This window comes from Halichondria panicea, chromosome 1 (genome assembly GCF_963675165.1).
Source record: "Halichondria panicea chromosome 1, odHalPani1.1, whole genome shotgun sequence".
Classification (NCBI taxonomy): domain Eukaryota; kingdom Metazoa; phylum Porifera; class Demospongiae; order Suberitida; family Halichondriidae; genus Halichondria; species Halichondria panicea.
This window is the reverse complement of record NC_087377.1, coordinates 6,248,849-6,263,619: the sequence shown is the minus strand read 5'-3', so window position 1 is coordinate 6,263,619 and position 14,771 is coordinate 6,248,849. Positions and strand designations below refer to the sequence as shown.

The following is a 14,771-nucleotide window of genomic DNA, read 5'->3' as shown; positions in this document are numbered from 1 at the left end:
GTCCAGTAAATTTCCTAGACGGATCCGTAATAATAATAATTAATCTTTATCGAACCATCTTGCACCTGTCACACCTGCAGCACACCCATCATAATTATCAGGTGATTCAATAGTAGTATAGTGCAGCCGGCTAGCTTAGCTGTAGTAAACTTGGTAGTTCGATGGTATATAAATTTTGCCAAGAGATACGCGAGGAAATTGCACAAGAATTAATTCCAAGAGCAAGTTCTTTTAGAGCCAGTCAAAATTTGTCAGGTAGAGTCTATGTAAATCTATCTAGCTAGTGTATTAAATGTCCTATGCAATATATAGTAGATCCTCTACACATCGTTTTAAAACAATCATAGTTAATTAATAGTCTCTTCTACAATGTACATTGACATGCGGTAACACTATCCCCTGAGAGCATCGTTACATAGATTCTATGTATTTTAATATATATGATTATGACTAGACTTTGTTCCGTCATGCCTTTAATATCTTTATACAGCTACAGATGGATAGAGAGTATTTGCCACTTAACCGATCAGTCCCGGTATCGATAATGCAACGAATGGAAAGCTTAGATTCGAAACCTGTGCCAACTTCTGATCAACCAACTATTCTGGTCAAGGATTACAGAGATATCAGAGATCCAGTTCCAGCTCCCAGTGAGAAAATATCACTTCCCGTGTTTCTTAGCAAGCACCACCAGGAATTTCCTACTCGAGTTCGTGTATGTAAAGGGTTTTGTGGCAGTGACGAAGAATCCTCTTTGTCTGATGGCGATCAATTCAACGTTCACTTTCTCAAGTACACTACCATCATAGCTATTGAGTATGAGAATGGCTCTCGGTTCAATGTACCACTTAATTCTGCAATTCCATTTGCGATTCTCTACAATCCACACAACAACATTAACGAAGCAATGACTGGGTACAAGTTCGACAAGGTATCTGATGTGCTGCAAATGGCCACTTTACCTACACTTCTGTGGGCAAGAAAGGGATATCAGGGGTCTACTTCTGATTCTTCTATCTCTGCTAATGAGCTGTTGATCGTTCGAAAAGTGCGAAACAAAATTCTTGGGAAACAGAGTTTGAAAGTTTTCAGCTTGACAACAGGAAAAGATAAGGTGCTTAGTTCCAATTGCACTGGAAATTTCTCAACCAAGCCTCGTGATGTGTGCCTCTATCTGCCCGAAATACTCAAACATATGCCCGATTGTTTCCCATCCAAAGCTGTTCTATTTAGCACACCAACTGACAATGCAACAAGAAAAGTTGGAACGCATCAAAGAACTGGTTCAAATTCAAAGCTTGGAGTACCTACTGTAGTCAAAATGCTCCACAGTAGTGTGGAAACCTCACTTGTTGCGACGAGTATTCACGATCAAGATCCTGAGAATGCACGCTTGTTGGAAATTCCTATTGAACTTGATATCCTTGTTCGCGTTGAAGATAACGTCGATGAGGACGAAACCCAAAGACTATATGAAGACACGTCTTTCATTTACGAACACTTCAACCCTGCCAATGTGCGTACATATGTCAAGGAAAACAGCAACCAACACACTCAGTCCCAGTTTTATACAAACGTTTGTTTCGGCCAAGAGCGAAATGGGGTTGATGTTCATAAACCTCCTATGCTGGAACACAACCCCACCTTGACTGAGAGTCACTACCAACATCCACGTGCAGTGAAAAAGACTAGTTATCCTGTGCCTATAGAGAGTGTATATTATCCTCCGGACACAAACTCTCCTGGTGACAGTGGAAGTGGAGTCGTGGAAAGAAAATCTTCACGAGATGTCTCACCAGCTGATTCCACCTGGAGACCACCTCTTCCTCCACCAAGAGTCAAAACAGATGCAAGTGATACATATAATGGCTTCATAATGGCTTCATAATGGTGTTGCATGTTTATACAGCAGCTGTTTGTGTAGCGTATTATTAATACAGTGCAGTATATTGGGGAGGTTTACTTAGCACGTACACTGTACTCATGGTACATGTAAATGTATGTGTCACCACTAGCTGCGAGTGTAATAGTCATTTGGATGTGCATGTGTATATAAGTCACCTGTAAAACATCACTTACATTGGTGTCTTTATGCATGCAGGCCAGTAATCCTCCCAGGCGTTCCACTGGTTACAGTTATGTGGATTCTCACCCTCGCACAACCAGGGCTGCCGTGCCCGATGAGAGTAAGAGAGGACCTGCTCAAGCAAGTGAACAAGGTGTGTACGACTACTGCATCAAGCACACATGTGGAGGGTGATGTACCCATATACATGTATTAGGTTTGGGTATTGAACCATAATCGCCATTTGTAACTCTTCACGTAACTGTAGGTGCAATGTCTGTGTTCTCTTGAGAACTTTTACATGTATACAGTACATTTTTGTGTAGATGTCATAAGAACATGTGTATGTTGTTTCCTTGCAGTATCTTCGTTGTCAAGCTCAGCTCCAGACTCCACTATTCCTGACATGAGTTCTTTTGGCAGCACAGGGAGCGGTGGAGCGTGTGTTACTTCTAGAAGGGGCACTGCTTCAGAAAGACCTACTGGTATAATTTTTTATAAGCTATAGTGCTGCTTGTATATTTATATGTACATGTACCATTGTGGGTGATGAGTTGCCAACAACTCCACTTTTTTGAAATTATTATTGATATTGTGTAATTTACTATCTGTCACTGTTTCCTCAGCAGGGAGTGACGGTGGTATTGTGGAGGCTCGCAAGAAAGAGGCCCGTTTATCAAATGGATTCTCTGTTGGTGAGCATGTGCACAGACAAGTCAGTGCTCCTGCCCGGCCAGATAGCCTCATGTTCACCAACATAATGGATGATTTGGACCAAATGACCAAAGACCTGGAATCTTGTCTGGTGGAGAAAGGCAGTTCTTTTTCCACCATATCAGGTGTGCACATTAGTTTTGCTATAATATAAAATCCTTAGGCATTGATTTTAATGGTTTCACTTTGTTGTGGCCTAGAACACATGTAGTTGCTCGTATGATGTGGGTTTGAGAACACAGGCAGAGTATAAAAGTGTACAGGTGGTATACTCAGGGTTTTGCATATACCCTTTGATCAAACAGATGGATGTCTTTGCATGGTTGTGTTGTTTAACGTGGGTTAGGGTAGTACAACTTGTTGGCTGGTTCTGTAATAGTGCTGTACTTTTCTTTTCTCAGAAGGTGGCTCCAGTGCTGGTAACTCAGCTGATGGCAGCGTGCAAAGCACAACAGACCAACAGGCAACACCTACATCACCTGAAGCTATGGAGAGGAATAAACTCTTCCTAAAAGCTATGGATAATTCACAGGTAAAACTATTGATTGTTAGTTTAGATTCAGGGGACTTACTGCTTCACTGCATAACTGCATAACAAAAGCTTTTCATGCTGGGGAGAGGGTTGGCCGATGCTGTTGTGATGTGCTACAGTATATAAACATGTACATGTAGGTATACGAGTATTGATCACTATGTGTACACAAAGAGACCCCAGGGCTGCATTGAGGGGGGTAATCCCCCCCCCCCTAGGATCTGGCAGATTCATTTGCACTGCTATAATTCTGATGACTTTGCCCCTTCTACATTTTTAAATCGCCCAATTCGCCCCCCTTGATCCAAAATCCTGGATGCAGCCCTGGACCCTGTTTAGTATACTATATAGAGGTCATCTTATAGCATGTGACAAGAATCATGTGCAATTGTGGCGAAACCTGTACTTGTGTTACGTAATGTCCTGTAAATACCTTTGTACAGTGCAGTCTGTGATACATGTACATGTAGGTTCAAAATGCTGTGGTAGGAATTTTAGCAAAGGCTACATGTTGAGTTATGTGTCGTACATGTATGTACATAAAAGGTGAATGAGGCTTTCATGCGACAGAGACAACTTTTGCACATGATATTCTTGTTTCTTATTGTTACATTTTAGGTCATGTTAATCAACCTAATGCACTAGACAATAGCTACCACAACCATTATTTTGGGGTGTTGCAGTACAGCCCATAGAGTCGGGTGATAATTCATAGCATGTTTCCTGTGGTCTGATATTTTTGCATTCTTGGCAGTGCTATCATGTTACTGTATATAGTGGTATTCATATCTCCTGTTTATAAGTAACGATATGTGTGGTTAACATCACATCAGGTGATGTTTGGCTTCTAAGCAACCCATTGGTAGTTTTAGATGTTAGTTTACTTTCAGAATCAAATTGATGTACATATGTATGTAACTAGTCGTTTATCTTACAGTTGAAAAGGGAGAGAGATTACACATACATTGTACAGCCTGTACTTTCTTTCCTTTGCCATTATTTTCCTGAATTCGAGTGTTGGAATAGAAATTGTACAAATTATAATTTATTATGTCTACTGTACTGAGTCAGAGGAGGAATGCCAGGGTCATTCATTTAAAACACCATGCATGTGGCCTTATCTTGTACATGTAAAACTGAGTTCACCCTCGCACCCCTGGGTTTATACACCACCACTAGCTTGATCCGCTTTATAATCACTACAGAAATCGGTTGAGCTTAGCTGCAACCTTTGACCTTTTATTGCATTCTTCGAAACCACAAGATTATACCTTCTGCGGCTAGGGTATAAATTTTGATGTACTAGTTTGCTGCACTGGGAAGATCTAGGTATAGCAAGGTCGTATAAAAAGAGAGAGGGCATGCAACTGACTATCAACCCTACATGCGAGCAAAAACTAAAGCCACAGACCGGATATACTACATACTGTACACAAAAATCTATTACTGATTGATGTTACGGTACTTTTCCACCGCCCCCTTTAGTTTTTGCTGCCCTCTCTCTTTTTATATACCCTTGGGTATAGTAAGCTTGAATAAACAATCAAGAAGCGTTAGCTGCTGTATGCATCAAAGGTCAAGAACCCAGACAAGAGTTCATTTAATCATTTTGACCCTATTGACCTGGCATTCCTACTCTGGTACTGAGTACAAATCATGTATACATCAGAGGAGGTTGGACACGATCACGTGCACCACTTTTTTTGGCTGAGCTGACACAAAAATTGACAATGAGTTCTATGTAAACTTCTAGCTGATGTTGCACGGTCATTAGAGACTGAAGGCAAACTTTATGTGCCTCTCTGGCTTCTTTTGATATAAAACTTTCGTTAACCAACCCGATCCCCTCTATTCTGGCGAGTTATCAGTGCATACAGTGTTCTCAATTTGTGCCATAGCTCTGGGTTTCACTGTATGTATAATTGTAATTATTCACTGCATGTCATGGGAATGTTCTTATTTTCTCAGGTACTGAAGTTGCTGGAAGTTATGAACCTTCAGCAGTATGTGGACACTTTTCGCCAACAGCACATCAATGGCGACATTCTCAGCGACTGTGATGAGGACATACTGCAGAATGAACTGGAAGTTAAATCTAGGTTGCACCGTCTGCGACTTCAGCGAGTTATAACCGGACAATATTGTGTAGCTGACATGATGTCAAATCAAGATTACGTAATCATGCAACCTCTCTGTTGCTAGGTTGCTAAGCAGTTATGTGTCTAAAATAATTATGTCCTGTGTTGAATGTTCTGTTTGCTGAGCAAATTAAACTTATATAATTATAATAATTATTATTGCTGGTAAAGATCAATATAGACCTGCAATTTATTTTTACAAAATTATATATTTAGAAACATTTTTCAATAATAATAACAGCCACTAATAGAAGTTATGCCGTGCATATTCATTGTAGTCCATGTGAGAGTTGGTTAACTTCATCTTCTATCTGTAGACACCAGTTGGCAATGCTGTCTACAATAGCATCCAAATCTTCTGTTTCACCTGATGATTCATTCCAGTTGATACTGGTATTGTTATCTTTATGTGTGCTTGGCATTGAAAGTTTTGTTGAACTGTTAACTAGGTCTTGGTTAGCTGGTTTCGAATCTTTATGTTGAAGTTTGCTGCCTAGTACTAAGTTCGGTGTAGCTTGCTTCGTTTTCTTTATGTAATTTTCTGGTTTAGGTGCCAGAGGGGGTTTTTGGTGTTGGTCTCTAGTGGGGACTTTTGCTAGGTCTTGGTTAGCTGGTTTCGAATCTTTATGTTGAAGTTTGCTGCCTAGTACTAAGTTCGGTGTAGCTTGCTTCGTTTTCTTTATGTAATTTTCTGGTTTAGGTGCCAGAGGGGGTTTTTGGTGTTGGTCTCTAGTGGGGACTTTTGCGGTGGTGGCTGGGGCAACAGTTGAAATAGTACCCAGAACATGGTGATCATTTGAATCCACAACATCCTTCAAGTCTCTTTGCATAGAACAACGACTATAGTTTTCAGGTGAGTTGTTGATTACATCCTGTTTGGACACATTAATAGTTTTCTGAGCTTTAAGTGGAAGTGCCATTGAAGGTACAGGTGACGTCTTCTCTGAGTCTTTTTGTACTGCTGTACTAGCTGCCAATGTTTGTTTAGGCGGCACTTCTGCTTCATGTTCAGGATTAAATTCACTGGTAGCAGTGATCAGTTTAGGCATAGGTGAATTTCTTGAAACGATTCGACTACTGGTGTGTAGGAATTGGCCAATTCTTGTTTTCGCTTTGCTCAACCTGGTGCCAAAGTATCCAGTTGCAGATTTGCTGTTTGAAACATTCAATGAGCCTTCTTGATTCCTTGAATGTTCGCTTTTTTTAAGAGTGACAGGTGTGGACCTACTTTCATTTGATTCAGAAGATACTTTCTCCACATTGCTTACAACTACATTCATTGTGGTGTCATCATCATGATTGTTGATTTCTGGAATTCCCATTACAGTGTTGTTGGCCCATTTGTCTTCATTGTCCTCCATCTTTGTGTAAGTTTCATTGATGGGTGAAGGAGGAACACTCTTCTTTTTGCAACTCATTACTTTCTTAACTTCCATTATAGTTGCCTTGGTTGAGTCCCCAGAGAAAGTTTGCTCCATCGGCTCCGCATGAAGAGCTGTGACACTTGACCCAATGTTTGCAGTGATTTGTCGTGTATCACTTTCATGTACAAAGTCACAGCTATGGTAACTGTTTAGAACGGATGGATTACACCTCTTTGTATTGTCTTCGCTACTACTCTTACCACATATCGGTGTATCAGCTTGTGGCAATTGTTTTTGAGTCAAATCTGTGTTTTCAAACTTAACGGGGTGTTGTTTTGTATTTAAGGCTTCTGGGTTGGAAATTTCCCAACCTAGTGATCGATGTGTGCTACTCAAGCACTTGTAGAATGTGTTTTGAATATCATGATGACACACTCTCTGTGGTGATTCTGAGCAATGTGCAACTGTACAGGCATCAAATGATTCGTAAAGACAGTCGGTTGTATAATTGGTTTTGGCATTCTCTATTTCTTGTACTACCAATGAAGACGAAAAAGGAATTTCAAGCACTTTGGATTCATTTGCTAGAGAAGGGCAAGTTGCAATTATTGACGAGCCATTGGTTCGCTCCATAATGGTAATGACAGAAGGAAGATTTTTAATTTTCTGGGAACTTGCTGGATAATCCAAAAAAACCTGTTGTGGCAGTGTGATTTTACACTTCAAAAATTCTTTCAGCGACATGCAAATCAAAGTTGGAGCTGTTGAAAAGTTCCCAATGCATTCAGCTGATAAAAGTTTCTTGGCACCACTCAGTGTCTTTGCCATTAGTTGGTATCCTTTGGTCGAGCTTGTCTTGATTCCTTTGATCACTAGTATCTGTCTTTTGTTAACACTCGATTTTATGGTTTCTCCAGTATACGCTTTTGTAGCAGCTACAACAAGAGGAATGGTTTTCAATTTCATGATGTCACCTGCTGATCTGAACTTGAATTCTTTACGGTATTGTACGAACTTTACAGGATTGGATGGATTATATATGACCGACACTTTGATCGAGGAATTAAATGGAATTACAAAAAAATTTCCACTAGCATCTTGCACGGAAAAGGCTTTACTGTGCTTGATGAAATGGATTTCCAGGTCATGACCACTAGAGATTGCTACCGCATTTGAAGGATAAAGTGTTCCCTTGATGATCCTAACCTTACAAGGAAGTGTGGGAGTATTCGAAATGAATGTTGACAGCAGTTTTGGATATGACTTCAACTTGGTAAATTGTACAGGTTCTGTAGCACAATTTGAAGGAGTAGAGATTGCATCATCGAATGCAGCACTCACAAAAGGACTGTCTATTTCTTCCCCATTGTAAGACAATTCATCGATATCTACATTCTCTTCCGAAGATACTGAAGACTGTTTCCTTGATGGCAAGTTTACAGTAAATCCTCGCATTGAGCTAATTGATTGAGACTGTGATTCTAAAGATTGTATTCCGGTGTTTGACCATTTTCTGGACGAGTTTTCATTCAATGATAACTGAGTGCTAAATTTCTTCTTGGTCATTGGCTGTGGTGAAGTGTTCAATTTTAGGTTAACTGGTACTGCAGATTTCGAGTGATAATTTGTTATACCATATTGAGATTGAAGGGGAAAAGCATCTGGAGCAGAATTTCTCACTTTGTTACTGTGACTGCTGATGTTCTCAAGTTCGCTTGACTTGACTACTTGCAAACTTGCTGCAGGAATAGTTGGTATTTGGACTGGTATTGGCACATGTTCACGTACATGTATAATATCTTCAAGTGAACATTTCATCAAACTAGTGGGGTAGTTAACGTCAATGTGACTCTGTGGGTTGCTAAACAATACACTAGGTCTGATATCATTGCGATCAATCTTGTTCAACGTTGGAGTGCTTGCACTGAACTCACTGCGAAATGAATGTGTGTTTGGACGACTTGTATTTTGGCTTTTTTTATCACATCTTTGTTGGCAAGTCAGCGATTCATTGTTTAGCTGAATCTGGGAAGAATTGCTGGTGATATGTTCAGATCTCACTGGCTTTGAGAGCACACGCACATTACTGTGGTGTGTATCGTGATGTTGTGCTTTTCCCATATCACAATGCTTAAAGGGAGACTTTCCATGATCGTGGTCCATTCTGTAAGGAAGTATCATTTTGTTAGTGTTTTTGCCAATGGTAATCCTACCACACAATTATTTCGAATGCAGCTACACTATAAAATAATGATGTCATTAATATTCTATACTGGATCGAGGCTTTGTATAACGATGCAAATAATAATTATTCATACCCAGAATTCAATCTACTTTTAATAGCTAATTAATATGATGTGGGATGATGCAACCTAAAGCACCACCAACCACCCTGTTAGTTTGCATGCATTGCAAACTGGAGTGCATTGACACGTGGCGAATCCTAATGCAGTCTGGTAGAATCCTGCAATCTTAAGGAATGATGCTTGAAAATATTACGTCATGTCCTCGTGCTGTGCTGCTAATAATAATTATTATAATTTTATAACTCTTTCCCTCGGGCTCGAGTTGCATCCCTCGTGCATGCATGAGTAATAACCTACATGGTGTGGTGTTGTCTGAACACTTATTATGCCTCGAGGCGTAGCCGCACGAGGGATACAGTAAAGCTGATCGTGTGTGTATCAGTTTGCATGTCTGTGTGTCTGTTCCAGCTGTAACTGCTCAACGCGTACGGTTGCAATGTGACGAAAACTAACAGCTTCTATAGGTTTCTAGCCATGTTCTTTTGGATTTTGATTTGTGGATTAGCAAACTAAAGCTTCTTTCTCGAGTTGGCTAGTTTTACACACATTGAAGCAGTCTCCTCAGAATCTTTTTAGCATAATTTCTTCGCACAAAGTTTCTATTGGAGTTAGCCTTGCACTAAAGCGCTAGCTTTTTAGTAGCAACAAGAGTCAGAAAGAGCAGCTAGCTATAATTATAATAGCCATTAATTTTGTGAACTTGACCTCTTGCAGACACACCCCTTTTTTCAGTGGATCTAAAATTGCGCATGCGCGCTCATTCCCACGTGTGAGACAATCCATTTTGTCCGCAGAATCAATTTTCATCTTTCTTGATCGTCCTGGTAAGCCACAAAATACATATACAATAGATGCATATGTACACAGGTCTAAATTTTAATCATTGTAGAAAAAAAAGCTTATTCAATAGAGATGCATGTACACAAGTGTTTTCTAATTCTAATTCTCAGTTTCTTTTTTTCTCAGTTATATTTTTATAGATAGATCAAATTTTAATGCATTATAGAAAACCTAAAACCGGCCCCTACTATAACACTTAGAGCGAAAGCATAACATGGCGAGAGCCATTAGCACAGCGCAGCTTGCAACACTCGTTATTGCTGTTTTATTGCTGATCACGGGACACACCTCACGAGACCCACCATGTGCATGCTGAAAAACAGGTTTGAAACCATTTGAACTATAGCTAGATTTAAGCTGTATTGCGATGGCTGAACAGTTTGCATTCCCTGTTTCTGATGAGCAAGAGTCTTCACTGAGAGCATCAGCTATACCTACTAGCACCAAGGCATCCACTGAATGGGGGATTTGCGTGTGGGAGGAATGGACTCTCAATAGACAAAGTGATAGCATGATCATGGTCCAGTGAAATGTCTCTGCCATAAATTATCTCAGCTATTGGATGGGCAAGTTCACCCTCGAAGTGATTCGGAAAATTAAGAGTACCCTCACAAATCTTGTATGATATTCATTGTGTGTGCTAAGCAACGTGGCGTGCATGCTTGTCAACAACTGGAAGTAACAGTGCTGTCTTTAATTGGAAACTTTCTTCAGACATTAGATGCTGAGATGAAGCATTTACATGAATGTGGACTTGGGAACTACCGGAGCCGCGGCTACTAAATGATTCATTTTGCTGGAAGAGGAGGCTACAATTCGAGAGAGGGTACTGTTCAAGAGCGGCATTTATTAGCTATAGCTATATAATTATAATTCAACAACCTTTAGTTTGTTACTTTCACCTGCATAAACTATAGAACTCTGCCATGAGAAAGTCTTTATGAAGCACTAACAAGCTGCTACCTGTAGCAAGCTGCTTGTATTAATAATGTTTTGGTTGCCACATGCAGATATACTAGAGCCAAAGTTCACTGAGGCTACTATTTGAGAGCGGCCGGCTACTAAATGTTTCATTTTGCTAGCAAGGGAGGCACCTATTTGAGTGCGGCCTCTGATCGAGCATATATACAGAAAAGCTGAGCCAAGGCTTAATTTGCTTTGGTTGAGTGAACAGTGGAACCCACAATGCAAAAGCAATCTTAAACCATATAGTAAGGCCCTCTTGTCATCTGTGGCCAAGACAAACGAGGAAAATTCAAGGCTGCCCCCCCCCCCCTTGTGATGGTACGGAGAATTGCTTGGTGAAGACTTCCAATTACCAATGCGAAAAAACCCGAATTTATGCGTTAGCCTACAAGCAATGTTCGGGGGTGCTTTCATAAATAAAAAAGGCGTGAAGCGCCGGAATTGGGTTGACCGGAAACTACACCTCTTATTAGCGACGTCATCTGCATAGTTGGGCGTGGCCCAGTGCATAGAGGAGCCTACATACATGTACATACATGTACATACTTAGCAAAGCCTCTTTGCAGGCTCCTTTGCAGGCTCCTTTGTCCATCTCAATTGGGAGCCTTACAGGCACAGACTCACAGGATAACTTGCATAAAAGAAACAAAGAAACAAGGGGCTGCAACTGTGCAACTGTGCAAGCCTGAAGGGGCACACATCTGGAGGTCAGTATTGGCAAGTCTCTCGAGGCCCTTAGATGTTTAACGATGAGTGCAGTCCTCTATGCACTGTACAAGGCAGCTAGCTAGCTCATAGATATAAAACGAAGTTAGCCGAACCAGAGATAGAGTAATAGAGGGATTGGCAACGGGAGTAACTCACGTGATCATTTCACATTGATTTCATATTGATTTCCTCTCAACCATCCTTGATGCGCATTATTTCCTGGCACAACGCCCGCGAAATGAAATAATATTACTTTTAGTCAGCTATTAGTCTCATGAGACCATAGAATTGCGTATAGAAGGCTACACGTGTCCTGTGCATTATTTAAAGTGAAGTCCAAGCGTGGAAGAATTGATTGTCTCTAGAGCTTGAAAACTAGTTATTATTGGTCTGTGCCCCCTTTTAAGAAGCACTGCCGTAGCCATAATTATGATGTTTTGCCTACGGATCCTGCTTATTTGTGTCTATGTTGACGAACTGGGCTGCATACATTTCCTGTATGTTTTTACCAAAATGCTAAAATGGAGGCTGTAAAAGACGAGAAAGTGTCTATATTAGTTTGTGCCCCTTTTAAGTTGATCGATTAGGCTGCATAAATTCTTGATTATGATTTTCATAAGCATGTTTTTTTAGCTATAAATGGAGGCTACAAAAGATTAAAAAAAGTCGATGACGTAGCGCATCACGGATAATCACATTTTTTCAACCGTTGCCAATCCGTTGCCAATCCTTTCCTTCCTTTATCTCTGGTTGAACGTTATTATTATATTGAGCTGTATCTGACAGCAGTAACACAGCTACCGATAGCAGTGGCGTAGGCAGAGGGGGGCTGACGGGGCTAGAGCCCCCCCCTTTTGTGCTTCATCAACTCCAACTCAGCTTGAATCACCTTGATCTGTCAATCTATTCTGCCCTGTACTGCATGCGTAGTTACTAGAATGATGTCATTCAATGGAAATGTAGGCAGGGCCATCTACTGCGCATGCTTACTGCTGATGAAAAGTGATGATCTTTTTTTTATGTAAAATTCCAAGCTATTCAGCGCCTGCTCAACGGATTTGAGCCCTGCCCTTCCCCAAATCCTGGCTACGCCACTGGATAGTGAAAGAGATTTAACATTTATGAGAAGAAGTGTGGAGACCAGTTGTTGGGCAGAACCGTGCAGAAAACCATGCACCTTCTATCAAGGCTGCTAACCAGTATGCGCCTATTAGTTGATGTGCGCTTATTAACCAGATGTATACGTATACTGTGTATGCATCATAATTATTACTGATGAGTCAGCAGGATATTCCCACATAGGTAATGACAGGAGTGCATGAATATTCATGCACTCCTGGTAATGAGGCTAGTCTAGAGTATAAAGTGCACGTGCAATGACATACGCCCTCGTCCAATTGTAATACCTTAGATTGTAGTTGCATGCTCTCTTCTCTTTATACGCCCTTGTTATTATTATGTGTGCATATAATTATTAGCAATAGCTATAGTAGCTTTATGTACGCCCTTGTTATTATCATGTGTGCATGTATTAGCAATAGCTATAGTAGCTTTATGTTAGCTTTGACACATCACCGAGGCAACAGCACGTACCCGCGGTGCTTTTATTAATTAAATTATCAGCCAATGACATCCATCGTTGAATGATATCCGGTTATCTGTACTTTAAAAAACATAAACTAGCGTAGTATACTAACATAGGTTGACAGGATGATTCAAGCTGAGTTTGAGTTTCTGGAGCTTAATAAGGGGGGCTCTAGCCCCGTCAGCCCCCCTCTGCCTACGCCACTGCCTGCTCAGCTCTTCTTTGTTCCTTTGACTGGAGATAACACTTTTAATTTGGAAGCTCTTGTCTATCCCTACCGTTTACTGAAAACAATGTTCACACGTTATGTTCACAGATCGAACCACACCTTACCTACAATAGGTATAATTATAGTAAGCGAACTCTCTATTATGTCTACGGCGGTAACACACCCTGTGTATAATGTTACGCATGTTGCACCAGAGATATAGACACGACTGTAAAAAAATCGCCAGCAGTCGCATTGTATAAACCGTATAACGGGTGGGGTGGAAATTTTAAGCAACTACTACTAATAATGCACCTACAGTATATAGTAAGCAAAAAAAGATGTTAGCTGACATAATGCCAATTGCTCATCATTGTCTGTGTGATCTTCAACCTATCGTTCTTCAAATTTTATTGCTGACTGTGCAAGATTTTGACATTTGACTAGTGGTACAAAGTCCATGTGTTGTAGACAGTGCAGTGAGCTTACCTGCAGCTCGACCTGCATGCATTGTGCATTAATTGATAATAGCTAGCTACTATTCCATAATATTATTATTGTATAATGAGCTGCAAAAGTACAGATCCGTTGCAAAGCTAAGTGCACATTCTTGTTGAATGTTTACCCGTTCCAATTTGTCAGATCCAACCTGATGATATATACAATAAACTTTGCTTGGCCTAATAATTATGTCTACGGCGAGTACACACCCTGCATGCAATGTTGCATCAGAGATATCGATAGACACGACAATATCTTTTGTAAACAAACCGCTAGCAGTTGTATCGTAGTTGTAATAGATCTTTATAGCGGGTGGTAATAAGTTTCGTATTTAGAGGATTAATCCGACAATCAAATTATTTTTGCTCAATAGAATCTACGTCGCTATTCTGAGTAGTATACGAAGTATTTTAATTGGGTACTTTACACGATAATTATTAAATCAGTGTCAGCATAAATATAATGCTGAAACTGACTTACACTGGTTTTCACACATTCTTGCTTACAAACTGAGGGTGTACCGTTAATACCACAAGTAACAATTTCAAAAATTATCTTGTTGCATCAAAATACAATGTAGATCTTTATGTATGATACGTAAAGATCTAGATCTAGCAACTTACGGTTCTATACAGGAACACTTGATTTAGGCGGTTGTGCTTTATACTGCTGATGCTGATTACACTTCGACTCGATGTGGACAACCAATATATAGACCTACTATGTAATCTCTACAAACTCACATGAGTTTGGCACCTCACATGTGGGGGTGTAGATAGAATCGCGCAGGCGCAAAGATCTGTAGTGGTTTTGGCATAAAAAGGGAGTGGTCTCCAGCCCGACA

General features: G+C 40.3%; 2 protein-coding genes across 4 annotated transcripts; one reads left to right on the top strand and one right to left on the bottom strand.

The window, feature by feature from the left end:
• Window positions 1-82: 82 nt before the first annotated feature.
• Window positions 83-5,670, top strand: LOC135342288 (uncharacterized). 3 transcript variants are annotated; one of them, XM_064538998.1, is made up of 7 exons: window positions 83-255; window positions 491-1,849; window positions 2,102-2,219; window positions 2,428-2,550; window positions 2,692-2,904; window positions 3,184-3,311; window positions 5,280-5,670. In XM_064538998.1, the coding sequence occupies exons 2-7, from the start codon at window positions 497-499 to the stop codon at window positions 5,511-5,513; spliced, it is 2,169 nt and encodes a 722-aa protein (XP_064395068.1). In that variant the 5' UTR covers window positions 83-255; window positions 491-496; the 3' UTR covers window positions 5,514-5,670. The 3 variants fall into 3 exon arrangements, with proteins under 3 accessions (XP_064395068.1, XP_064395077.1, XP_064395059.1); XM_064539007.1 differs by having other exon boundaries at window positions 84-255; window positions 2,695-2,904; window positions 3,181-3,311; XM_064538989.1 differs by having other exon boundaries at window positions 85-255; window positions 3,181-3,311.
• A 48-nt stretch (window positions 5,671-5,718) lies between these two features.
• On the bottom strand, window positions 5,719-14,689 carry LOC135342278 (uncharacterized). Its single transcript, XM_064538977.1, has 2 exons — window positions 14,551-14,689; window positions 5,719-8,977 (listed from the first exon to the last, which is right to left on the bottom strand). The coding sequence occupies exon 2, from the start codon at window positions 8,974-8,976 to the stop codon at window positions 5,719-5,721; it is 3,258 nt and encodes a 1,085-aa protein (XP_064395047.1). The 5' UTR covers window position 8,977; window positions 14,551-14,689.
• Window positions 14,690-14,771: the final 82 nt, after the last annotated feature.